Raw genomic sequence first — 27,589 nt, forward strand, 5'->3', positions numbered from 1 at the left:
TTTTTGTATAGTTTGTATAAGTGTTTCGTTTTGTGTTCATCTTCAAAATAAAGAGAAGATGTATTTTGCACACGCTGCGCCTTGGTCCACATTCTCTAAAGAAGACGATCGTGACAATGGGCTTATCAAAGTTCCAGAGTAGCATCTCTGCTACTTTTAGAATTATGATCCAATTTCTAAACATTACCAACAGAGTGAACATGAAAATAGATTCAAAATGGTCACCCTCAGGATGTGCAATGATTCAAATAAAAGGATGTCTCTGATTGGTTATATTGCCTAGTATGCCAGTTGCTCTTTATAAAGTGGGCCATAGCTTGGAATAGGCACTGGAATAGGGACTGCAGGGAAATATTAAGCCTTGGTGGGACAGCTACACAGTTTGCCAAGGACTTAGCTAGATCTAGGTGACACTATCTCTCACTCATTTTATATAAGATACTGGGCATATATCCTTGGTGTGACACCACACCCACAGAGAACAACAGTCCCCACAGAGCAGCACTGCTCTACAAAACAGACCCAGATTTGCCCTGAAGCCGATGATGAGGACTCAAAACTGTGCTTTTCAACACCTTTTATTAATTCCATGACATTTGCCAAAACGCATTGGTTTTAACAAAAAAATACATATTTTTCAGCCAAATCTGCCGTTGCACTACCAAGAGTTGCTGAATGTCTTTTCATCTTCTTCAAGCTCCTTTTATAGAGTAGAAAGGACATCAGTGAAAGGTACTGATGAAAACTCAAATTGAAGTCTGTTCTTTTATGGTATATAGGGGGTATGAGTTCACCAGATCCAGTTTCCTATTTAAACTCGCAGTTTCATTAGCCACGCTGTACTTAAAAAAAAGGCCCTTATGGAATCATATTTCTTGACATAACACTACCTCAAGCCCTTAAGCAAAAGCCTGTCTCACCTTATTGCTTCATAACCGTCACTCACCCCTTCAGTAACCTTGGCTCTAATGGTTTAGAGCAGGGGTGTCAAAGTCAAATGGACGGAGGGCCAAATAAAAAATTTAGCTACAAGCCGAGGGCCGGACTGTTCGAATGTTCATTGAAAAAATTTTAAATGACGCATATAGTCTAGTGAACCTAATTGAACCTACTGAAAACCTAACAAATATATTCCAATATGATCAGATAAATAAAGCAATATTTTCTTATGGCTCTGTCAGTAATCTTTAATTTTCAACAGACACAAAAGACAAATTTCCTTTATATAAAAATCCCCATAACATGAACATTAAATGAAAGAAACCGGTATTCAAGGCACCATCAGTAGCCTATATTTTCTATTTTAGCAAAAGTGGGCTAAATTTACTTCAAAGAAAAAAACAATAATAGCAATTTTCTATCATCCACTCAACTGAAATATTTTTAAAATATAATTGGATTGAAATACAATAAAATAAAGTGCAAAAATCTATTAATCAAAAACAACACTTTGTTTAAGGAGAAGTAACATGCAGTGAAAACAAATATTAAACTTTAACTTTTAAACTTGAACTGAGTAAAAACTCTAAATATGTGATTGCACAGTAATGTTCACTTGTTTGAGGTTGAGGGTGATACTTGGTGGTGTCCCATCTTTTCCACAAGTTCATCAATGTTCGGGGTAAGGCTCTGAGCTGAGGAAATCCTCAGAATTGAGTGGAGGTGTTCAGCAGTAAGTCGACTTCTGTGTGATGTTTTGTTCAGGTTCATCAAAGAAAACAGTTGTTCACACAGGTATGTGCTGCCAAACATAGACAACGTTTGAGCAGCCTGGATGCGCAGCTGGGGCATTGTGTCGGGGAGGAAACGGGCGAACTCCGCAGCACCCACTGCCGCATATTTTGCCCTCAGTGCATCATTGCATTGGAGGTCAATCAACTCCATTTGGAGGTTTGGTGGTGAGCTTTCCACGTCAACAGCAAATGGTTTACCGAGCAGTTCCAACCTGCTTTTTTGTGCTTCAAAGTCAGCAAATCGGCGTCGAAAGTCAGCGGCAAGCATACCTATTTTATCAGCCAACTGTGCGCTCGGGAACGCACTGGTAGAGAGCTTCTCTTTCATGGTCTGGCAGCTGGGAAAGTGGCTCAAATTTTCTTTCCGCATCTGCGTCTCCCACAGAGTCAGTTTGGTTTTAAATGCCTTCACTGTACTGTACATATCAGAGATGACATGATCCCGACCCTGCAGCTGCAAGTTCATTGCATTCAGATGACTCGTAATGTCACACAGAAAAGCCATTTCACACAGAAACATTTCGTCTCGGAGTTGTGTTGTGTCTTTCCCTTTGCTGTCCAAGAACAGACAAATCTCCTCACGAAGCTCGAAACATCTTTGAAGCACCTTTCCCTGGCTTAGCCATCGCACCTCTGTGTGATAAGGCAAATCACCATGCTCCGTTTCTAACTCCGTCAGAAATGCCTTGAACTGGCGGTGATTCAAACCTTTGGCTCTGATAAAGTTAACTGTGCGCGTGATGATGCTCATTACATGCTCCATTTTCAAGGCTTTACCGCACAACGCTTCCTGGTGTATGATACAATGATAAGCTGTCAGCTCACCTGTCGCGTTTTCCTCTTGCATCTTTTCCCGTATCTTCGCCACCAGTCCGCTCCTGTGTCCACACATCGCAGGTGCTCCGTCGGTTGTCAAACCCACGAGTTTTTCCCAAGGCAGCTCCATCTCATTTACACATCTTGACACCTCTTCATACAAATCATGCCCCGTAGTTGTGCCATGCATAGGACGTAAAGCCAAAAACTCCTCTGTCACGCTTAGGCTGGAGTCCACTCCGCGGATGAAAATTGACAACTGGGCAATGTCAGAAATGTCGGTGCTCTCATCCACAGCCAAGGAATATGCAATGAAATCTTTTCCCTTTTTCACAAGCTGCTCTTTTAGATTGATGGACAACTGGTCTACTCTCTCGGCAATGGTGTTTCTGCTCAGACTCACATTTAAAAAGAGTTGCCTTTTTTCTGGGCAAACTTCGTCACAAACTTTAATCATGCAGTTTTTGATGAAATCCCCCTCCGTAAATGGCCGGGCTGATTTAGCGATCTCTTCTGCCAAAATAAAACTGGCCTTGACAGCAGCCTGGCCTTGTGATTTGGCTTTTTTGAACAGAGCCTGTCGAGATTTGAGGCCTCGTTTTAATTCCTCTGCCTTTTGTAGCCTTTGTTCCATGTCCATATTCTTGTTTTTGTCCGCGTGTTTCGTTTCATAATGTCGTCTCAGATTATACTCTTTCAGTACCGCCACACTTTCTCCACACAGAAGACACACAGGTTTTCCAGCTACCTCCGTGAACATATACTCCGACTCCCACCTTGTTTGAAACCCCCGGTTCTCAGTGTCCACCTTCCGTTTTGCCATTTTTGATGGGTATCTGAAAGTTAATTTTACTGTGATGCTGACGACTGCTGTGCCAATAAATATTGAAATGAAGCAGCCTACTGCTCGGTGCGTCACCGTTGCATTGTGGGAAATGTAGTATTGGTGCGTGTAAAAGATCTGCGGGCTGCCGGCTTGCTGCGGTCTGCGGGCCGGTTCTAATAATAAATCAAGATCATCCCAGGGGCCGTAAAAAACCTTCTCGCGGGCCGGATGTGGCCCGCGGGCCTTGACTCTGACATATGTGGTTTAGAGTAATCTGCCAAGCATTTGTTATGTTGCAAATGGAATTGTATGTAAATGAGATTTGGGGTTCATTTCATATAAATTCTGAAAGTTAATTGAAATGTCACTTTCTGATTCATCTCCTGAATTGACTGAATTCAAATGGAATTGACTCCAACCCCACGCCATAGTTGAGGTAAAATGTATTTACTCTAATTTCCTGCCTACGTGGGAATTAGAATCATAAAATGTTCATTATGTGTAAGACCAGTGTCCAGACATTGAGCATTGTGAAGTTAGTAATTACACTTTGTATGGTGTATCAATACACCAAGTCACTACAAAGATACAGGCGCCCTTCCTCACTCAGCTGCCGGAGAGGAAGGAAAACGCTCAGGGATTTCACATTGAGAGCAATGGTGATTTTAAACAGTTACAGTTTAATGGAAGTGATAGGATATAACTGACAATGGATCAGCAACATTGTAGTTACTCCACAATACTAACATAAATTACAGGGTAAAAAGATGGAAAAGCATGCATCCTTGCAGTAAGGCACTAAAGTAATACTTCAAAAAATTTACTTTTGTCCTGAATACAAAGCGTTATGTTTGGGGCAAATCCAAGATAACACATCATTGAGCAGCACTTTTCATATTTTCAAGCATGGTGCTGGCTGCATCATGTTATGGGTATGCTTGTCTTTGGCAAAAACTAGGGATTTTTTTAAAATAAAACAGAATAGAGCTAAGCACAGGCAAAATCCTAGAGGAGAACTTGGTTCAGTCTGCTTTCAAAAAGGCACTGGGAGACAAATTCACCTTTCAGCAGGACAATTACATAACACACGAGGCCAAATATACACTGGAGTTGCTTACCAAGATGACATTGAATGTTCCTGAGTGGTCTAGTTACAGTTTTTACTTAAATTGTCTTGAAAATCTATGGCAAGACTTGAAAATGGCTGTCTAGCGATAATCAACAACCAACTTGACAGAGCTTGAAGAATTTTGAAAATAATAATATGCAAATATTGTACAATCCAGTTGTGCAAAGCTTTTAAAGACTTACTCAGAAAGACAAAGACGATTCAACATGTATTGACTCAGGGGGTTGAATACTTATTTATTAGAGATACTGTATATTAGTGTTTTATTGTCCGATGTTAGAATTTTTCTTCCACTTTGGCATTACAGAGTATTTTGTGTAGATCGTTGACAAAAAATGACAATAGAGCCCCACAGTGGAGGTGTCATAATACACATAATCCTAGCGATCAAACAGGGAGATGGTTCCAATCGTTTTCCCATTATTCATTGGAAAAACTATTGGAACCATTTCCTTGTTTGACTGCTAGGTTTTATGGGTATTATGACTCATACTGTGGTACTCTATTAAATCTATTTTAGTCAAGAGGTGTGAATACTTGCTGAAGGCACTGTACTTAGGTATTATTATATTTCCGATCATGAGTAACATCCGATCAACTGTCAATTTACAGATACGATTATGAATATGAGTATGGCCAGGTCGGCACATCCCTAATGAAGAGTGCCTTCGTCCTCCTTGTATTTTTATGATGTTACATATTTGTATTGTTAACTTGCTCTCGTCCTTCCCCAAGACCCTTGCCTGTACATCCCTCGTTTCGCCCACATGCTGGAATTTGGGGAGAAGACCCATGAGGTGTCCATGACGGCACTGCGCCTACTACAGAGGATGAAGAGGGACTGGATGCACACGGGACGCCGGCCCTCTGGGCTGTGTGGAGCAGGTACGTTGGTTGCCACGGGGATGAACTTTAGGACGTGGCCTGACCTTTGGAGTGATCAGTCTCTCAACCTGAAGGTCTTGATCGGCACAATTGTCCTTATGCAAGACTTCCTGTCCAAAAGTGCCAGCATAACACTTAAAAAAAAGACAGGATGCTAGAACCATAGATTCAACTGTCTTTGTGACTGAAACATTGGTCTTAGGATTGGGCTCCCAATTGGCACAGCGGTCTAAGGCACTGCATCTCTGTGCAAGAGGTGTCACAGTCCCTGGTTCGAATCCAGGTTGTATCACATCCTGCCGTCCCATAGGGTGGCGCACAATTGGCCTAGTGTCGTCCGGGTTTGGCTGGGGTAGGCCGTCATTGTAAATAAGAATTTGTTCTTAACTGACTTGCCTTGTTAAATAAAGGTTAAAAAATACATTTAAAAAAGATTGAAGTGACAGTTAATAGTCCTTTATGAATGTGCTGTGGGTTATGAATGTGCTGTGGGTTATGAATGTGCTGTGGGTGGCAGAGAAGCAACAGTCATGAAAAGCTGTAAAGCCTACTCAGTACCTAGCCTGGAGTCTAAGAACACAGTGTTCAAAACTTAACAGCTTGAGACCCTTCTGCCCTCAAACCCCTAAAGCAGTGCATTTAAGCTTCTATTCTATTCTGTGCTCTGGAGTCAGCAAGATCCCATGATTTAGGAATAAATAGCACAACAAGCTTCCTCCTCAAGTGTAAGGTTCAGCTCTTCAAACCCCCCAACCGCTACTGCCACCCGCCTTCCCTCCCAAATATTTGCTGCCTGCTGCGATATCTAAATAATTCATAATTTATTCATTAATCATTCAAAGTATTTGGAGCAAAGGAGGAGAAGTTTAGACTAGGACACGTGGCTTTAAATGGCTTCTGTCCTCTGTCGGTGGAAGATGAGCTGTAAACAGAAAAGCCTTCTCCTCTATCCGTGAGGTCTGTTCAGATTTAGAACGACTAAAGTGTGCGCAAGTGCAATGCGGTGATGGCACAACAGCCTCTTTTGTCTCTTCATGCATGGAAACAAGTGATTGGGTCTGGCCTACTTATTGCAGTCCCAACCAGTGTGCACAGAGCATTAGGGTATACAGTGGGACAAAAAGTATTTAGTCAGCCACATATTGGGCAAGTTCTCCCACTTAAAAAGATGAGAGAGGCCTGTAATTTTCATCATAGGTACACTTCAACTATGACAGACAAAATGAGAGAAAGAAATCCAGAAAATCACATTGTAGGATTTTTTATGAATTTATTTGCAAATTATGGTGGAAAATAAGTATTTGGTCACCTACAAACAAGCAAGATTTCTGGCTCTCACAGATCTGTAACTTCTTCTTTAAGAGGCTCCTCTGTCCTCCACTCGTTACCTGTATTAATGGCACCTGTTTGAACTTGTTATCAGTATAAAAGACACCTGTCCACAACCTCAAACAGTCACACTCCAAACTCCACTATGGCCAAGACCAAAGAGCTGTCAAAGGACACCAGAAACAAAATTGTAGACCTGCACCAGGCTGGGAAGACTGAATCTGCAATAGGTAAACAGCTTGGTTTGAAGAAATCAACTGTGGGAGCAATTATTAGGAAATGGAAGACATACAAGACCACTGATAATCTCCCTCGATCTGGTGCTCCACGCAAGATCTCACCCCGTGGGGTCAAAATGATCACAAGAACGGTCAGCAAAAATCCCAGAACCACACGGGGGGACCTAGTGAATGACCTGCAGAGAGCTGGGACCAAAGTAACAAAGCCTACCATCAGTAACACACTACGCCGCCAGGGACTCAAATCCTGCAGTGCCAGACGTGTCCCCCTGCTTAAGCCAGTACATGTCCAGGCCCATCTGAAGTTTGCTAGAGAGCATTTGGATGATCCAGAAGAAGATTGGGAGAATGTCATATGGTCAGATGAAACCAAAATATAACTTTTTGGCAAAAACTCAACTCTTCGTGTTTGGAACACAAAGAATGCTGCGTTGCATCCAAAGAACACCATACCTACTCTGAAGTGTGGGGGTGGAAACATCATGCTTTGGGGCTGTTTTTCTGCAAAGGGACCAGGACGACTGATCCGTGTAAAGGAAATAATGAATGGGGCCATGTATCGTGAGATTTTGAGTGAAAACCTCCTTCCATCAGCAAGGGCATTGAAGATTAAACGTGGCTGGGTCTTTCAGCACGACAATGATCCCAAACACACCGCCCGGGCAATGAAGGAGTGGCTTCGTAAGAAGCATTTCAAGGTCCTGGAGTGGCCTAGCCAGTCTCCAGATCTCAACCCCATAGAAAATCTTTGGAGGGAGTTGAAAATCCGTGTTGCCCAGCAACAGCCCCAAAACATCACTGCTCTAGAGGAGATCTGCATGGAGGAATGGGCCAAAATACCAGCAACAGTGTGTGAAAACCTTGTGAAGACTTACAGAAAACGTTTGACCTCTGTCATTGCCAACAAAGGGTATATAACAAAGTATTGAGATAAACTTTTGTTATTGACCAAATACTTATTTTCCACCATAATTTGCAAATAAATTCAGAAGAAATCCTACAATGTGATTTTCTGGATTTTTTTTCTCATTTTGTCTGTCATAGTTGAAGTGTACCTATGATGAAAATTACAGGCCTCTTTCATCTTTTTAAGTGGGAGAACTTGCACAATTGGTGGCTGACTAAATACTTTTTTGCCCCACTGTAGATACTGGTTCACTGGTCAAAAGTACTAAGCATGTACAGTTGAAGTCGGAAGTTTACATACACCTTAGCCAAATACATTTAAACTCAGTTTTTCACAATTCCTGACATTTAATCCAAGTAAAAATGTTCTGTCTTAGGTCAGTCAGGATCACCACTTTATTTTAAGAATGTGAAATATCAGAGCAATAGTAGAGAGAAGGATTTATTTCAGCTTTTATTTCCTTCATCACATTCCCAGTGGGTAGTATTGCCTTTAAATTGTTTAACTTGGGTCAAACGTTTTGGGTAGCCTTCCCACAATGATTGCTTCCCACAATGAGTTGGGTGAATTTTGACCCATTCCTCCTGACAAAGCTGGTGTAACTGAGTCAGGTTTGTAGGCCTCCTTGCTCGCACACACTTGTTTCAGTTCTTCCCACAAATCTTCTATTGGATTGAGGTCAGGGCTTTGTGATGGCCACTCCAATACCTTGACTTTGTTGTCCTTAACCATTTTGCCACAACTTTGGAAGTATGGTCATTGTCCATTTGGAAGACCCATATGTGACCAAGCTTTAAATTCCCGACTGATGTCTTGAGATGTTGCTTCAATATATCCACATAATTTTCCTACCTCATGATGCCATTTATTTTGTGAAGTGCACCAGTCCCTCCTGCAGCAAAGCATCCCCACAACATGATGCTGCCACCCCCGTGCTTCATGGTTAGAATGGTGTTCTTCGGCTTGCAAGTCTCTCCCTTTTTCCTCCAAACATAACGATGGTCATTATGGCCAAACAGTTCTATTTTTGTTTAGTCAGACCAGAGGACATTTCTCCAAAAAGTATGATCTTATTCGCCATGTGCAGTTGCAAACCGCAGGTCTGGCTTTTTTATGGAGGTTTTGGAGCCGTGGCTTCTTCCTTGCTGAGCGGCCTTTCAGGTTATGTCGATATAAAACTCGTTTTACTGTGGATATAGATACTTTTGTACCTGTTTCCTCCAGCTTCTTCACAAGGTCTTCCTTTGCTGTTGTTCTGGGATTGATTTGCACTTTTTGCACCAAAGTACATTCATCTCTAGGAGACAGAGCGTGTCTCCTCCTGAGCGGTATGATGGCTGCGTGGTCCCATTGTGTTTATACTTGCGTACTATTGTTTGTACAGATGAACGTGGTACCTTCAGGCATTTGGAAATTGCTCCCAAGGATGAACCAGACTTGTGGAGGTCTTGGCTGATTTCTTTTGATTTTCCCATGATGTCAAGGAAAGAGGCACTGAGTTTGAAGGTAGGGCTTGAAATACATCCACAGGTACACCTCCAATTGACTCAAATAATGTCAATTGGAGGTTGAAAAACGAGTTTTAATGACTCTAACCTAAGTGTATGTAAACTTCTGACTTCAACTGTATACCAAGTGAAAACACTCTGCATGAAAAACAAAAGCTAAAACATGACACTGTCCCTATTGACAATTATGTTAATACTCATCCCTCAATCCTTCCTTTGCCCTTTTTAGCTTTCAATTTTTAGCTTTCAATAACTTTAAATTTTTTTGTTGGGAGCAAACATTTCACTTATTCAAAGTTTACGCTTAAAACCACTCTAGGATTGGTGGGACGGTAGCGTTCCACTTGGCCAAAATCCAGAAAAAATGTAGCGCGCCAAATTCAAATATATTACTATAAAAATCAATCTTTCATGAAATCACACATGAAAGACACCAAATTAAAGCTACACATGTTGTGAATCCAGCCAACATGTCTGATTTAAAAAACGATTTACGGGGAAAGCACATCAAACAATTATGTTAGCTCTGTACATAGCCACAGGAAAACACAGCCATTTTCCCAGCAAAATATAGTAGTAACAAAAAACAGAAATAGAGATACAATGAATCACTAACCTTTGAACATCTTCATCAGATGACACTCATATGACATCATGTTACACAATACATTTATGTTTTGTTCGATAATGTGCATATTAATATCCTCACATCTCAGTTTACATTGGCGCCATGTTCAGAAAGGCCTCCAAAATATCCGGAGTAATTACAGAGAGCCACGTCAAATAACAGAAATACTCATCATAAACTTTGATGAAAGATACATGTGTTACATATAATAAAGATACACTTGTTCCTAATGCAACCGCTGTGTCAGATTTTTAAAAAACTTTACGTATAAAGCACACCATGCAATAATCTGAGACGGCGCTCCGATAGTAACAACATTTCTCCGCCATGTTTGAGTCAACAGAAATACGAAATGACATCATAAATATTCCCTTACCTTTGATTATCTTCATCAGAATGCAGTGCCAGGAATCCTAGTTCCACAATAAATCGTTGTTTTGTTCGATAATGTCCATTACTTATGTCCAATTAGCCAATTTTGCTAGCATGTGTAGTGCACGTGTCCAAACGCTCGCGCAGATGCAGGCAAATGTCGGACGAAAACTTCAAAAAGTTATATTCCAGGTCGAATAAACTGGTCAAACTTAGTAGAGAATCAATCTTCAAGATGTTGTTATCATTTATATCCAATAAGGTTCGAACCGGAGAATTCTTTTCAGTCTCTATAAGTAATGGAACGCAAGACGATATAATGAGGAAAGCGGGGACCAAGAACTGGCAATCTGCCAGACCACTGACTCATTCCCCTCCCATCCGGTCCCACAACACAGCATAAGCTTCATTCCACGTTCTACTGACTGTTGATATCTAGTGGAAGGCGTATGAAGTGCAAACAGATCCATGTATTACATGGAATGGAATATGCGATGACTTTAACAACGACCACTCTCAGAATTTTCACTTCCTGTTTGGATTTTTTCTCAGGTTTTTGCCTGCCATATGAGTTCTGTTATACTCACAGACATCATTCAAACAGTTTTAGAAACTTCAGAGTGTTTTCTATCCAATAGTAATAATAATATGCATATATTAGCATGTGGGACAGAGTAGGAGGCAGTTCACTATGGGCACGAAATTAATCCAAAAGTGAAAATGCTGCCCCCTATACCAAAAAAGTTAAAGTCCTAAATCAATCTAACGAAGTGAGTCTAGCGCACAGCAGAAAAAGGAGGGTCACACTTCATGTGAAGGGTACTGTGCCTACACAAGGACTTCATTACACATTCATAACCCATGCATACAGCATTTATAAGCAGTACATAAAGATTTTGTCATGTGTTATGGACAACCTCCGCTGCGACACGCTAAAGACTGGGCCGTTGTGTAACTCCTACACCTCTCAAACGAGCATATTGATCAAGACAAGCGTTCATTTTATTAATGCTGGCTAGACATAGCGGAGGCGGCGCACAGGGAAGAAAAAACGTGTACTTGCAGAACAGGTAAAAGCGATGAGCGGTATGCCAGTGTAGAACTTCACTGATGCAGAAACTATTGAGTCAAGTTGAGACCCATTTCCAATACCAATAGTATCTTTGGAAGTTACACAACCCAGAAATATGGTTTATACAGTGTGTGTGTTTATTTGATTGTGTTTTAGGTAGTATACACTGTTTTCTAAATAGCTAATAAAAGTGTGCGTGCGTGCATGTGGACGTATGCACGTGTGTCCTTCTGTGGGTGAAAAAGAGAGGTGTGTGTGTGTGTGTGTGTGTGTGTCCTTCTGTGGGTGAAAAAGAGGTGTGTGTGTGTTGGTTGGTTGGTTGATCACAGTGTAATCCCCTCTTCTTCCCCAGCCCTGCTGGTGGCTGCCCGGATGCACGAGTTCCGCCGCACCGTCAAGGACGTGATCGGAGTGGTGAAAGTGTGCGAGGCCACACTGAGGAAAAGGTACAAGCTAAGGAGTGGAGCAGATAAGGGCATGTCTCTGTCATGGCTGGAATCCCATTCTGGACAGGGCTCATATCCTCTCGCTATCCACTAAACCTTCACTAGCCTACTGTAGCTTAGTAGATCCCATCATGTTGGCAAATGTAGGTTGGTCCATTGAAGACTGTTGGTATACACTGTTGGTAAAGGCCTATGCTTTCCCTAACCTCACACCCTAACACATACACTGCTAGATGACCACGCAAGCTCTGGGGTTATGGTTAAATTAAATATTGAAGTTGGTGGTAAGGTTTGAGTTAAGAAAGAAATTGATTTTCAGAGTTATTTATTGCTTTTATTTGAATGCAACAAGAGCAAAATACAAATATTTCAGCTGTTAGGCCATCATCAGTGTGTATAGAGAAAATGTCCACATCCGTCCTTTGTAACTTAACCAGATCGTGACGCCTCTCCTTCTGTTGTCAAGATTGACAGAGTTCGAGGACACTCCCACCAGTCAGCTGACGATCGATGAGTTCATGCGGGTGGATCTGGAGCAGGAGTGTGACCCACCCTCTTTCACTGCTGGACAGAGGAAGGTCAAGATGCAGGCGGTATGTTATCTGACTCTTTCCAGGCATTGGCTTGCTTGCCCTATCAATCACCTGTCAGTGTGTTTGATTGGCACAGCAGCATGTCTCAGATGGAATTGATGGCCAGGCATTGGCTGGCTTGCCCTGTCAATCATATCTCAGTGCATTTGATTTGCACAGAAGCGTGGCCCGGATGGAAGGAGTTGACACTTGATTTAAAAACTTTTCATTGCATGGCGTGACTCGTTCAGTTCTTACCACAAACGTGGATGAGAAGTAATCTGGTAGGTGTGACCAGACTGCCAGTTTCCATATCAAGTGTCAACTCATCCATCCAGAACATGTCACTGTGCAATTCCAATACACTTCTGAAAGCACTATCCATATCCCGTCAATAGTTTTTTTCACTTTGACTCTCCCTTACTCCATTTTAGCTTGAACAGGAGTTAGCCAAAAAGCTGGATGAAGTTCAAGGTATGTTTGTTTTATATTATGGTAATAGGTAGCCTCAGCGCAGGCGTTCTACAACCACAAAGTTTTGTAACTTTAAGTCTGTGAGCGTTTTTGATTAGATCTTTGAGCATTTTGTAAGTAAATAAAACTCAAAAATCTCATCAAAATAATTGTGATATAAAATGTAATGGAAAATGAAAGGAAAATGTAAATGAAATGTAAAATGTCATATAAAATGCATGTGATCAACTAAGATCTGGAGGCACTGTAGGATTGGGAGAATTGTAAATGTGAAAACAAACAATGTAATGTGAAGGGTCATCTCAGTTTCACCGTCTCTCTACCCCTGCAGGTGAAATCAGTTTGTATCGCGACGAGATCGAGACGGAGCTGGAAAACAGCAGGCCAAAGCTCAGAGGGATCTACGCTGCATATGCCAAAGAAATAGGTGTGTGGATGTGTGTTTGCGTGCGTATGTGTGTGTGTGTGTGTGTGTGCCCACTGCCTTTAGTGTGTTTTTTTTAACTCAACAAGAAGCACGTCTCTGTGGCTTCTGTCGTTTTTTTAATCAAGGCGACGCTGTAGGTCAGTTCTGACAAGGTGCTTCATCAGTGTCATGAGGTCACACTTTTGCCCTTTGAAAATGGCAGGCGGAGAACTGCGGATGATTGTCATTTTGAATTCTCTGAAAAGAGCAGCGTGTGTGTGTGTGTGCATGCTTGTGTGTATGTGTGTCTAAAGTACAGCTACGCACATAACACCTATGTGACTCAATCCCTGAATATGTGTATGTACTGTATATATCCCCAAGATCCATCCTCTTCACTCTGACCCTCAGACCCGCTGGACGAGGTGCTTTCTCAGGCCTCGTGCTCCAGCCCCAGGGAGGTGGACCCCGAGGAGGACGAAGAGCTGGAGGCAGTCGCCCAACACCTGAACCAGGACTTCCTCTGCCAGGTCATCCAGGGGGAGCAGCAAGGGGACGAAAGAGGGGGAGAAGGAGTGACAGAGGAGGCACCCCCTACACATCCACCACCCAGAGGAGGCCCCTCCCTGGCTTCCATCCTGGGTCCCTTGCCTAGCGCGGCTAGCCTGGGGCTCAGTGAGTCCATCCATGAGTGCATTGCAGAGGACAAGGACAGTGGTGAGTCCAGATTACATTGCCAAATCAACTCCATAGTGTTTTGGTAAATGCACAATTGCTCATATCACTTCCATTGATTGTTCGCTAGCAGTGGCTTATGTTAGCTGAGTTTGTGGTGGCTGTTTAAAGAGATACTTCAGGATTTGGCAATTTTCTTTATCTACTTCACCAGAGTCGGATGAACTAGTGGATACCATTTTTATATCTGTGTCCAGTAGGAAGGAGGTAGAGGTAGTTTTACCCAAAGCAGATACCCATAGACTTCCAGTCATTACTTTAATGCTACTTACCTAGTGCGCTAGCGCTAGTTAGCAACTTCCTTCAAATTGCACGAAGAGACATAAAAATGGTATCCACGAGTTCATCTGACTCTGGGGAAGTAGATAAAGGACCCCATTGCCAAAATCCCAAAGTATCCCTTTAAGAGAACTGAACCATGGATTAGTTTCTCCAGGCCCATAGACTACTTTCAGGGTGAGGAACCATCTAACGTCAAATTAAAGTCATAAACTTCCCTTTTAACCGTGTAATAACCCAAGATACAGTGCGTGTCGTTACCCCTAACCATAATCGTCCGGGAAAAACCTTGAGCTGTGCTTGAGTGATATTGTGAGTCCACCCCCAAACTGGTACGTAAGCTAGTAATGCCAGTGTGCAAAACTGGTTGCAATAACGTCAGGGTGACGTCTTTTGTGTTGTCACAGTCAGGTTGTATACTGGTTGTGAAAGGACATCATTTAGATGTATTTTTTGTGTGTCTATCAGCATGACGTTTTGGTCAGAATCTCCTATTGAGCGCTTGTCAGTCAAGCGATCACCAAATCTCTCTCTTTCTCTCTCTACCTCTGTCAAGTCTTCCTCTCTCTCTCTCTCTCTCTCTCTCCCTCTCTCTCTCACTCCTCTTTGAAGAGGTCTCTCACCCCTCTTAATAACTGCCATTTTGGCCTGAGAGTTCTCCCCACACCACACTCACATCAGTCGCGGGTTGAGGGGTCATTCAAACACAACTTAAAACACTCTCTACCCACTGACTCCCCTATAGCCCTGACCGCATTTGACCACATGCCTTAATTTGTCTTAAGTGGGTTCTATATTTTATTTAACATACCGGATCAATGATGTTAGCAAGTGTGTGCCGAGCGAAAGGCTCTCTGGCTCTCTGCTCCCGACTGGATGGATAAAGGTATTAACTCCAGCACATCCCCTAGCCTCACTTAACCAATCAATACACCCACCACCTCTCTCTGTAGCTACTTCCGAAATGACACTCTATACCCTATGAAGAGAATTGATGGGGTTAAGTCTGAATTTCTTGAGGTACAAATAGGTGTATCACAGCGGCCGATTTTGGGACCTGTTCTCTTCACTATGTATACTTCACAATTTATTTATACTGAACAAAAATATAAACGCAACATGTAAAGTGTTGATCCCATGTTTCATGAACTGAAATTAAAGATCCCAGAAATGTTCCATACACAATGAAATCTTATTTGTCAAAAATATGCACAAATTTGTTTGTTTACATCCATGTTAGTACGCATTTCTCCTTTGCTAAGATAACCCATCCACCAGACAGGTGTGGCATATCAAGCAGCTGATTAACATCATGATCATTACATAGGTTCACCTTGTGCTGGGGACAATAAAAGGCCACTCTAAAATGTGAAGTTTTTTCACACAACACAATGCCACAGATGTCTGTTGTCAGTTTTGAGGGAGCATGCAATTGGCATGCTGAATGCAAGCAATGTCCACTAGACATTATCTGTTGCCAGATAATTAAATTTTAATTTCTCTACCATAAACCGCCTCCAACATCGTTTTAGAGAATTTGGCAGTATGTCCAACCGGCCTCACAACCACAGACCACGTGTAGCCATGCCAGCCAATGTTCTACATATCTGGCTTCTTCACCTGCGGCATCATCTGAGACCAGCCAACCGGACAGCTGATGAAACTGAGGAGTATTTCTGTCCCTAATAAAGTCCTTTTGTGGAGAAAAACTCATTCTGATTGGCTGGGCCTGGCTCCCCAGTGGGTGGGCCTATGCCCTCACAGGACCACCCATGGCTGCTCTCCTGCCCAGTCATATGAAATCCATAGATTAAGAACAAATGAATTTATTTAAATTGACTGATTTCCTTATATGAACTGTAACTCAGTAAAATCGTTGAAATTGTTGTATGTTGCATTTATATTTTTAGTCAGTATATTTATATAAATACCATTGGTCAATCTGTTCAAATGTATTTTATTGTGTGTGTGTACATACAGTACCAGTCAAAAGTTTGGATACACCTACTCATTCCAGGGTTTTTCTTTATTTTTACTATTTTCTACATTGTATAATAATAGTGAAGACATCAACACTATGAAATAACACATCATGTAGTAACCATAAAAGCATTAAACAAAACAAAGTCTATTTTATATTTAAGATTCTTCAAAGTAGGCACCCTTTGCCTTGATGACAGATTTGCATACTCTTGGCATTCTCTCAACCAGCTTCATGAGGTAGTCTGGATTGCCTGGATTGCATTCTAATTTGCTGGTGTGCCTTGTTAAAAGTTCATTTGTGGAACTTCTTTTCTTCTTGTGTTTGAGCAAATTAGTTGTGTTTTGAGGTAGGGGTGGTATACAGAAGATAGCCCTATTTGGTAAAAGACCAAGTTCATATTATGGCAAGAACAGCTCAAATAAGTAAAGACAAACGACAGTCCATCATTAATTTAAGAAATGAAGGTCAGTGAATCTGGAACAGTTCAAGAACTTTGAAAGTTTCTTCAAGTGCAGTCGCAAAAACCATCAAGCGATATGATGAAACTGGCTCTTATGAGGACCGCCACAGGAATGGAAGACCCAGAGTTACCTCTGCTACAGACGATAAGTTCATTAGAGTACCAGCCTCAGAAATTGCAGCCCAAATAAATGCTTCACGGAGTTCAAGTAACAGACACATCTCAACATCAACTGTTCAGAGGTGACTGTGTGAATCAGGCCTTCATGGTTGAATTGCTGCAAATAAACCACTACTAAAGGACACCAATAAGAAGAAGAGACTTTGCTTGGGCCAAGAAACACAAGCAATGGACATTAGACTGGTGGAAATCTGTCCTTTGGTCTGATGAATCCAAATTTGAGAGTTTTGGTTCCAACCGCCGTGTCTATGTGAGATGCAGAGTAGGTGAACGGATGATCTCTGCATGTGTAGCTCCCACCATGAAGCATGAAGGAGGAGGTGTGATGGTGTTGGGGTGCTTTGCTGGTGACACTGTCAGTGATTTATTTAGAATTCAAGACACACTTAACCAGCATGGCTACGACAGCATTTTACAGCGATACGCCATCCCATGTGGTTTGCCCTTAGTGGGACTATCATTTGTTTTTCAAGAGGACAATAACCCAACACACCTCCAGGCTGTGTAGGGGCTATTAGACCAAGTATGAAAGTGAAGGAGTGCTGCATCAGATGATTTGGCCTCCACAATCACCTGACCTCAACCCAATTGATATAGGTTTGGGAAGAGTTGGACCACAGAGTCAAGGAAAAACAGCCAACAAGTGCTCAGCATATGTGGGAAGACTGTTGGAAAAGCATTCCACGTGAAGCTCATTGAGAGAATGCCAAGAGTGTGCAAAGCTGTCATTAAGGCAAAGGGTGGTTACTTTGAGGAATCTAAAATATACATATTTTTAGATTTGTTTAACACTTTTTTGGTTACTACATTATTCCATATGTGTTATTTCATAGTAGACCACCTTCAAAAGTTTGGGGTCACTTAGAAATGTCCTTGTTTTTGAAAGAAAAGCTAATTTTTTGTCCATTAAAATAACATCAAATTGATCAGAAATACAGTGTAGACATTGCTAATGTTGTAAATGACTATTGCAGCTGGAAACGTCAGATTTCTTTATGGAATATCTACATAGGCGTACAGAGGCACATTATCAGCAACCATCACTCCTGTGTTACAATGGCACGTTGTGTTAGCTAATCCAAGTTTGTCATTTTGAAAGGCTAGTTGATCATGAGAAAAGCTTTTTGCAATTATGTTAGCATAGCTGAAAACTGTTTTGCTGATTAAAGAAGCAATAAAACTGTCCTTCTTTAGACTAGTTGTGTATCTGGAGCATCAGTATTCGTGGGTTCGATTACAGGCTCAAAATGGCCAGAAACAAATAAGTTTCTTCTGAACCTCGTCAGTCTATTGATTTTTTTCAGAAATGAAGGCTATTCCATGTGAGAAATTGCCAAGAAATTGAAGATCTCGTACAACGCTGTGTACTACTCCCTTCACAGAACAGAGCAAACTGTCTCTAACCAGAATAGAAAGAGGAGTGGGAGGCCCCGGTGCACAACTGAGCAAGAGGACAAGTACATTAGTGTCTAGTTTTAGAAACAGACGCCTCACAAGTCCTCAACTGACAGCTTCATTAAATAGTACCCGCAAAACACTAGTTTCAACGTCAACAGTGAAGAGGCAACTCCGGGATGCTGGTCTTCTAGGCAGAGGTCCTCTGTCCAGTGTCTGTGTTCTTTTGACAATCTTTTTATTGGACAGTCTGAGATATGGCTTTTTCTTTGCATCCCTTAGCCAGCATCCCGGAGTCGCCTCTTCACTGTCTTCACACAAAATTTTCCATCCTCTATTTTTTGAAGTGCACCAGTCCCTCCTGCAGCAAAGCAACCCCACAACATGATGCTTCCACCCCCGTGCTTCACGGTTGGGATGGTGTTCTTCAGCTTGCATGCATCCCCCTTTATCCTCCAAACATAACAATGGTCATTATGGCCAAACAGTTCTATTTTTGTTTCATCAGACCAGAGGACATTTCTCCAAAAAGTACTATCTTTGTCATCATGTGCAGTTGCAAACCGTAGTTTGGCTTTTTTATGGCGGTTTTGGAGCAGTGGCTTGTTCCTTGCTGAGCGGCCTTTCAGGTTATGTCGATATAGGACTCGTTTTACTGTGGATATAGGACTCGTTTTACTGTGGATATAGATACTTTTGTACATGTTTCCTCCAGCATCTTCACAAGTTCCTTTGCTGTTGTTCTGGGATTGATTTGCACTTTTCGTACCAAAGTACGTTCATCTCTAGCGGTATGACGGCTGTGTGGTCCCATGGTGTTTATACTTGCGTACTATTGTTTGTATAGATTAACGTGGTACCTTTAGGCATTTGGAAATTGCCCCCAAGGATGAACCAGGCTAGTGGAGGTCTACAATTTTTCTTTTTCTGAGGTCTTGGCTGATTTCTTTTGATTTTCCCATGATGTCAAGCAAAGAGGAACTGAGTTTGATGTAGGCCTTGAAATACGTCCACAGGTACACCTCCAATTGACTCAAATTATGTCAATAAGCCTATCATAAACTTCTAAAGCCATAACATCATTTTCTGTAATTTTCCAAGCTTTTTAAAGGCACAGTCAACATAGTGTTTGTAAACTTCTGATCCACTGGAATTTTTATACAGTGAATTATAAGGGAAATAATCTGTCTGTAAACAATTGTTGAAAAATTACTTGTGTCATGCACAAAGTAGGTGTCCTAACCGACTTGCCAAAACTATGGTTTGTTAACAAGAAATTTGTGGAGAGGTTGAAAAACGAGTTTTAATGACTCCAATGTAAGTGTATGTAAACTTCCGACTTCAACTGTATATTGTTTTATTCAGGGCGAATTTGGAAAACGTTTCAATATGTCTTCCCTGTTAAAATTAAAATAAATAAAACATTTAAAAGTGAACTACTTTTAACCACAGCCCTATGGCTCCTATTATTCCCTGGTCAAAAGTATTGCACTACAAGTGCGCTACATAGGAAATAGGGTGCCATTTGGTACAAAGCCTCTCTCTGCCTCGGGTTCAGCAGCTCAGTGAGCCTGGGCTGGGCTGATATTATCCTGACCAGTGGTCACACTGTTGTCATAAGTCTTCATTAATCTGCAGGGCGCTATCCCAAACAGAGTCACTGGAAGTTCAGGTTGAATTTAAAAGGCCTGTCTCATAGGGTTTAAATAACAGTAGAGTTTACCCTATGTTATTATTATGGAACAAAACATGCGTAGAGTATTATTTAAACATTTCGAAATTATATGAAGGATTCACATTTTACCAAAATATTTAGATACCAAAGCATTGATCGTTGTCACGTCCTGACCATAGTGCTTATGTGTTTTTCTTGTTTTAGTGTTGGTCAGGACGTGAGCTGGGTGGGCATTCTATGTTGTGTGTCTAGTTTGTCTGTTTCTGTGTTCAGCCTAATATGATTCTCAATCAGAGGCAGCTGTCAATCGTTGTCCCTGATTGAGAATCATATATAGGTGGCTTGTTTTGTGTTGGGATTTTGTGGGTGGTTGTTTCCTGTGTCAGTGTTTGTGCCACACGGGACCGTGACGGTTGGTTCGTTTGTTGTTTTGTAATTTGTCTAGTTTTCGTGTTATTGAATCATGGAAACTTACCACGCTGTACATTGGTACTCCGATCCTTCTCGCGTCTCCTCGTCCGATGAGGAGGACGACTTAGACTGCTGTTACAATCGTGTACAATATCCAAGTTCGACAGATATTACAAGTAAGCATTTCAGTGTAAGGTCTACACCTGTTGTATTCGGCACAATGTGACTAATAACGTTTGATTTGATTTGATTCATGGATGGTTGTTTGCCAACCCTTGTTTTGACAACCTTATTTTGAAGCCCTAGTATTTCTCCTTGATCTGTTGACCAATCCATAAAATGCTTTTATTGGAGACTTATCATCAGTGTTCTTTGAGATTTGGTAGGGGGATTATGTTGGGAAACAATGACAGAATGTTTAATCAGTGCCCTTGCATTAATCCCTTGAAGAGGGGAATGAAGTGACACAGATATTTATATTTAGGAGTTCAGCGAGCCAATGCTAACTAGTGTTAGCGCAATGACTGGACGTCTACCAGAAACACTAGCATTCATTCCCAAAATATGCTGGATACTGAGAGCCAGCGTTTTGACACTTCATAGAAGAAAATTCCACTGGTTATTAGTGAGGATGATTCATAGTGGACTATAAATAATGAAATACACAGACACCTTAGACATTTAAGGCATATGGGCCGAATTCCAAATGTGACACTGCCTCACCCATTGGCCAATGTTGACCACATAAATGGGCATCATTAATCATAGGTTGCATTGTCATGTCATAGGTTGCATTCCAAATGGCACCCCATTCCCTATATACAGTCGTGGCCAAAAGTTTTGAGAATGACACAAATATAAATTTTCACAAAGTCTGCTGCCTCAGTTTGTATGATGGCAATTTGCATATACTCCAGAATGTTATGAAGAGGGATCAGATGAATTGCAATTAATTGCAAAGTCCCTCTTTGCCATGCAAATGAACTGAATCCCCCAAAAACATTTCTACTGCATTTCAGCCCTGCCACAAAAGGACCAGCTGACATCATGTCAGTGATTCTCTCGTGAACACAGATGTGAGTGTTGACGAGGACAAAGCTGGAGATCACTCTGTCATGCTGATTGAGTTTGAATAACAGACTGGAAGCTTCATAAGGAGGGTGGTGCTTGGAATCATTGTTCTTCCTCTGTCAATCATGGTTAACTGAAAGGAAACACGTGCCGTCATCATTGCTTTGCACAAAAAGAGCTTCACAGGCAAGGATATTGCTGCCAATAAGATTGCACCTAAATCAACCATTTATCGGATCATCAAGAACTTCAAGGAGAGCGGTTCAATTGTTGTGAAGAAGGCTTCAGGGCGCCCAAGAAAGTCCAGCAAGTGCCAGGACCGTCTCCTAAAGTTGGTTCAGCTGCGGGATCGGGGCACCACCAGTACAGAGCTTGCTCAGGAATGGCAGCAGGCAGGTGTGAGTGCATCTGCACGCACAGTGAGGCAAAGACTTTTGGAGGATGGCCTGGTGTCAAGAAGGGCAGCAAAGAAGCCACTTCTCTCCAGGAAAAACATCAGGGACAGACTGGTATTCTGCAAAAGGTACAGGGATTGGACTGCTGAGGACTGGGGTAAAGTCATTTTCTCTGAAGAAATCCCCTTTCTGATTTGTTTGGGGCATCAGGAAAAAAGCTTGTCCGGAGAAGACAAGGTGAGCGCTACCATCAGTCCTGTGTCATGCCAACAGTAAAGCACCCTGAGACCATTCATGTGTGGGGTTGCTTCTCATCCAAGGGAGTGGGCTCACTCACAATTTTGCCTAAGAACACAACCATGAATAAAGAATGGTACCAACACATCTTCCGAGAGCAACTTCTCCCAACCATCCAGGCACAGTTTGGTGACGAACAATGCCTTTTCCAGCATGATGAAGCACCTTGCCATAAGGAAAAAGTGATAACTAAGTGGCTCGGGGAACAAAACATCAATATTTTGTGTCCATGGCCAGGAAACTCCCCAGACCTCAATCCCATTGAGAACTTGTGGTGTTCCTCAAGAGGTGGGTGGACAAACAAAAACCCACAGATTCTGACAAACTCCAAGCATTAATTATGCAAGAATGGGCTGCCATCAGTCAGGATGTGGCCCGGAAGTTAATTGACAGCATGCCAGGGCGGATTGCAGAGGTCTTGAAAAAGAATGGTTAACACTGCAAATATTGACTCTTTGCATCAACTTCATGTAATTGTCGATAAAAGCCTTTGGCACTAATGAAATGCTTGTAATTATACTTCAGTATTCCATAGTAAAATCTGAAAAAAATATCTAAAGACACTGAAGCAGCGAACTTTGTGGAAATTAATATTTGTGTAATTCTCAAAACTTTTGGCCACGACTGTAGTGGACACCTTTTGACCAGAGCTTTGACCAATTGCAAATTTGTGCAATTTGAGACGCATGACTAGTTCTGTGAGTGTGAAGTGACCCTTGGATGGTATTGTAGAATATTGATTGGCGTTTGAAGGGTTGTGTGAGAAGCCTTTAGTCCAATCAATTCCTTCAGATTCATTGGGGACTGATGTTGACATTCTTTACACTTTTCTAGTCCATATAAACTATCTAATCATTTTCCTACAGTTCTGCTGCTTCCTTTTGACTATGTAGGCTACATTGTAGTAGTTTGTCCTATTTTTAAATTGTGTTTAATGTGAATAAAAACAGTATTCAGGCTAAGAGCATCATTATCAAGGACAAGAGAAAAACACTTAAAGTTATTTTTCTTTGTGATAGTATGATATTATTGATTTGGAGAAATTCCACATTCATTGAAATGGTAATGTGCATGAGAAGTGAAATAGAATGTTATAGTAGTAGATCATTGGTCAGGCTTTGCAGATCCTCACAGCTGCTCGCCTCTTGACCCGACCCTCTTTACCCCTATTTGACCTCCCATTTCCTTCTCCACTTGGCCACTGGGCTCCGGCTGTAACCGGAGTCGCCTGTCCAAACAAAGTGGCTCATATTTCCTTGATGCACCCCAACACACTTCTGAATTACAGTAAGCCTAGTAAAAAGCTAGCGCTAGCATTACTAGCACGCTTCCTGAATACAGAAACCCTAATAAAATATTTAGCGCACTAGCACTACTAGCTAACATGCTCCCTGAATACAAGAACCCTAGTAAAAGTCTGTGATGTGAAATGTAGTTGGGCTAGCGTTCTTTATAGGACGCTAGCTAGCTGGTAACGGTAGCTATGCGGAGTGGATGGATATTATTATTCATTGTCCTTGTGCCTGGGAAGCTGAGGGGTGTGTCCCGAATGGCACCCATTTTCCCTATATCGTGCACTACTTTTGACCAGGACCCATAATGCTCTGGTCAGAATTAGTGCACTATATAGGGAATAATTTTGGACAGAGCAGAGTGGCTGGAGGGAGGGAAAGCTTCTTTGGGAGAGGCTCAGGCCCCAGGACTCGTAAACATTGGGCTTTAGTGGCTTTAGCAGAGATAAATCTCCCCAATCCCACACACACGCAGAAATATAGGCATGGGCTCACTGGCTCAGCGTCCTGCTCACTTAAAACCCTGCCGTGTATGTGTTGGTGTGTTTATATGAGTGGGTGATAATGTGTTGGTTTTAATTATTTATTTCAAACAATACAAAACATACACATACAAAAGACAACATACAGATGCACACAAACATCAACGACATCACACCTGCCCAGACCCACCTGTTCCCACCTCTATCTCCACTGCCTGCACTACTCTCCGCCACGTTCTCAAATCGCACCATTTTGTTCCTCTCCAACCCTCACGCTCTTTCAATATTTAGATAATGAAGCATATGATTATTCCATTGACTTAAGATGGAGGATTGGATGATTCCCAATTTTTAAGTATGTTTTTTCAAGATAATTGACGGGAAGAGTATTGTCCAAGCCATTGCGTATCTCACTGCATATCTTGAAATATGCAGACAGATGGATTAAAGTAAATTTACATTGTAATACTTCTGACAGCCAACTTTCTAACTCTGCCCATAACTTTTTGACTTCATAGCATTCCCATAAAGTCCAAAAGTGAGAGTGTGTCTGCGCAGGTATTTGCCTAAAAGTATGTGTGTGTGTGTGTGTGTGTGTGTGTGTGTGTGTGTGTGTGTTGTTTGTGTGGCGGTATATAAATCTGTGCCTCCATGCCTGTCTGTCTCCGCATTATCTGTGTGTGTGTGTGTGTGAGGTCTACTGGGCACCCCCACCCCCCTCACTCTTTAAAGCTGACAGTCCGGGGCCATCTCTCTGCAGGCTGTCTGTACAGTAGCTCCCGTGGACTCCATTTTATTTCCAGTCACCCCAGCATTCTGGCACCACTAAGTGCATCTGCCCTCAAAAGGCGCTCCGTGATGAGCCAAAATGACCGATGATGTGACGACCTCCTTCGAACCCAGTGCCTATTTAAAGCAGTCCCACTTTCCCAAGGAGAGAACGACGCTTTTAACTCCCCAGAGGCATCTCCCTCAGAATAAAGTTGTAACTAGTTCATGCTGATGTCATCAAAATGTCTCTTCACACTAGATCTAAACAGAAGTAACTAGCCTAAATACAGGATAAGGAGAGACCTATTCCCCAAAGTAGAGCAGCGGCTGTTCACCTGACTTTGACGGCGCTAGCCAGATATATGAATATCCAGTAAATCCAATCCAAAACCAGTGAAACATGGTTATATTCTGCAGGGTTTGAGCAAACTTGTCTTTTGTTGTAGACTGTTTTTTTTAAACGAGGTTTGGCATTAACTTTATGTGAACTCTGCCATTTTGAACAAAACTGTGGCAGACTCTTAGACTACAGGGCTGAGTTTAGCAGAATTTACCTCACAGACAAACCGTCTCTGTGAATTACAACCCTCGCTTGGTGGTGTACTGCAACGTGGGTTTGAGGCTACGGTTGCCAATCCTCCCGATTCGGCCTGAATTTCTTTCTTTCTTTCTTTCTTTGCAAACAATTCATTTTTATTGGAATCACATAAACAACACAATCAATCAAAATGACGGTACAATTGCCCAACTCCTCCCACACCCCACCTCTGAGCGTTTTTTCCATTACCCCAATGAAATTAACAAATTAAATGTAAACAGTGTTGACTGACATTTATAATAAAAAAATTACAATGTGAATTACTTTTACAAACCAACAAATGCAACACCAACAATGTTTATGGATTTTTCTAATCTCTCAAAATGAGTTTGGCCCGAGTACGTCTCCCTGAGTGACACCAAAGCATTTTACGTTGACATCAGGGTGTAACATGCAAATGGTGTGGCTTGTAGTCTGAAGGGAAAGCATAGACAGTGGTTGACTTGATGGTATTCCTACTAGTGGCTATACCGTCTGCTTGTTGAATCAGGTTTTCTGCCTTTTGAGCCAATATGCTCCTATCAGCTAGTTGCAATACTTCCTAATATAGACTAGACTTACATGAACTCTGGAACTGGTACCTCTTAAATGTGTTTTTGAAGAAACACAAAATGACTTACTATAAGATTTTCACAAATATGTATTTGGTACTTCAAATGCATGTTTAGCCAGGCCTGGCTTCTAGCCATGTGTTGTCAAAAGCTCTCACTAAAGACTTTCCTTTCTTTCACTGCAGACCTTCCTCACGTTCCTTTTCAATGCAGAAAGTAGTACTATGGTCAACGTCATTGAGTGACTTTCTAGGTCTCAATTACGCTGTCCATGCAGACGGTCCCTTCCTCTCTCCCTCTGTCCTCTATTGGAGCTGCAAGGTGTGTCGGCGAAGGAGGTGATTGGCCATGCGCTGACCTCCTGCCGTGATGTAATTAGACAGCTGCTCCGGCCAACCTGCCTACCCCCCTGCCAGTGACAGTACAGCTGCAGCTCCGCTCTGCCGTACCACCTGGCCTCCATCTTAAAGGGACAGGAAACACTGTTCCGGCTTGTCTTTTTTGCAGTGTTATCTCAGGAGATTTGCTATTTCTTATATCTTATTGTGGTTCCTGAGACAGAATATGCAGTGTTTGTGTGTGTCTCTGTGTGTGTGTACACACTGTATCTAAATGTGTGTGTGGAACTGACAGCTTACCACAGAGGAGCTCGCCTTGAACAGATGACAACTGACAGGAAGGGAGACAAGCAAGCGGCACCCTCCTCTCTTTCTCCCCTCCTGGTGTACACAGTCGCACACACATCAGCTACACTCAGGGCCTGTCACGCAGAAAACATACTAGGGCTACAAAGCAGAGAAGCCTGGATATTGTCCTGAGAAACATTTTATGCTTATAAATGAGAGAATGTTGAAGGGGAGGGAAGGGGATAGGGGGGAAAGGTGTAGGGTGGGCTTTACATGCCCCAGTAATGTGATGTAATGTGTCATGTTACAAATATGTGACCCACCACCTGGATTCAGTCCGATGTAGCAACATTTTAAATTGTGTTTTTTAAATTGCATAAAAGTAGATACTCAGAGCTAGAAATGTGTATATCATACACTGCAGTTGAGGAACAATGATACAGTAATTCTGCTTTGAAAGTTGATAAACTTGTAACCCCACTTTTGAGAAAATGTCCCTTGAATGTTTTGGTACATCAACTGGAGAGTTCTTAATTTTCTACACCCATTAAGCATTGTTCACACTCTCTTAAGCCTTAGCCGCACCCATCTCTTTAAGGATTCACATGTGAAGCCATGTGCTAAACAGAGTGAGTAGCATAGTAAACAACCAAAGATTTTAAGACTAAAAGTGGCAAAAGTAGTAGCCTACAATAACGAAAAACTCCAGATAAAGTGTATTTTTATCTAGTCCTTGGCCTACAGTGCCTTTGAAGAGTATTCAGACCCCTTGACTTTTTGTTAGGTTACAACCTTATTGTAAAATGTATTAAAATGTTTTTTCCCTCATCAATCTATACACAATACCCCATAATGACAAAGTCAAAACAGTTTTTATAATGTTTTGCTAAATTATTAAAAATAATAAGCTCACATTTACATAAGTATTCAGACCCTTTACTCAGTACTTTGTTGAAGCACCTTTGGCAGTCTTCTTGGATATGATGCTACATGCTTGGCACACCTGTATTTGTGGAGTTACTCCAATTCTTCTCTGCAGATCCTC

The 27,589-nt window shown here is 41.9% G+C and overlaps 1 protein-coding gene across 3 annotated transcripts in view; it reads left to right on the forward strand.

Annotated features, from left to right (window-relative positions):
* brf1b (BRF1 RNA polymerase III transcription initiation factor subunit b) overlaps positions 1-27,589 on the forward strand; it is a 132,600-nt gene that overhangs the window by 49,452 nt on the left and 55,559 nt on the right. For all 3 annotated transcript variants that reach the window (XM_055872474.1, XM_055872475.1, XM_055872476.1), the window contains 6 exons: positions 5,240-5,389; positions 11,797-11,890; positions 12,357-12,483; positions 12,897-12,936; positions 13,268-13,363; positions 13,754-14,059. In XM_055872474.1, coding sequence (XP_055728449.1) covers positions 5,240-5,389; positions 11,797-11,890; positions 12,357-12,483; positions 12,897-12,936; positions 13,268-13,363; positions 13,754-14,059 — 813 coding nt within the window. The remainder of the gene's footprint in view (positions 1-5,239; positions 5,390-11,796; positions 11,891-12,356; positions 12,484-12,896; positions 12,937-13,267; positions 13,364-13,753; positions 14,060-27,589) is intronic.

This window comes from Salvelinus fontinalis, chromosome 20 (genome assembly GCF_029448725.1).
Source record: "Salvelinus fontinalis isolate EN_2023a chromosome 20, ASM2944872v1, whole genome shotgun sequence".
In the NCBI taxonomy this organism is placed as follows: domain Eukaryota; kingdom Metazoa; phylum Chordata; class Actinopteri; order Salmoniformes; family Salmonidae; genus Salvelinus; species Salvelinus fontinalis.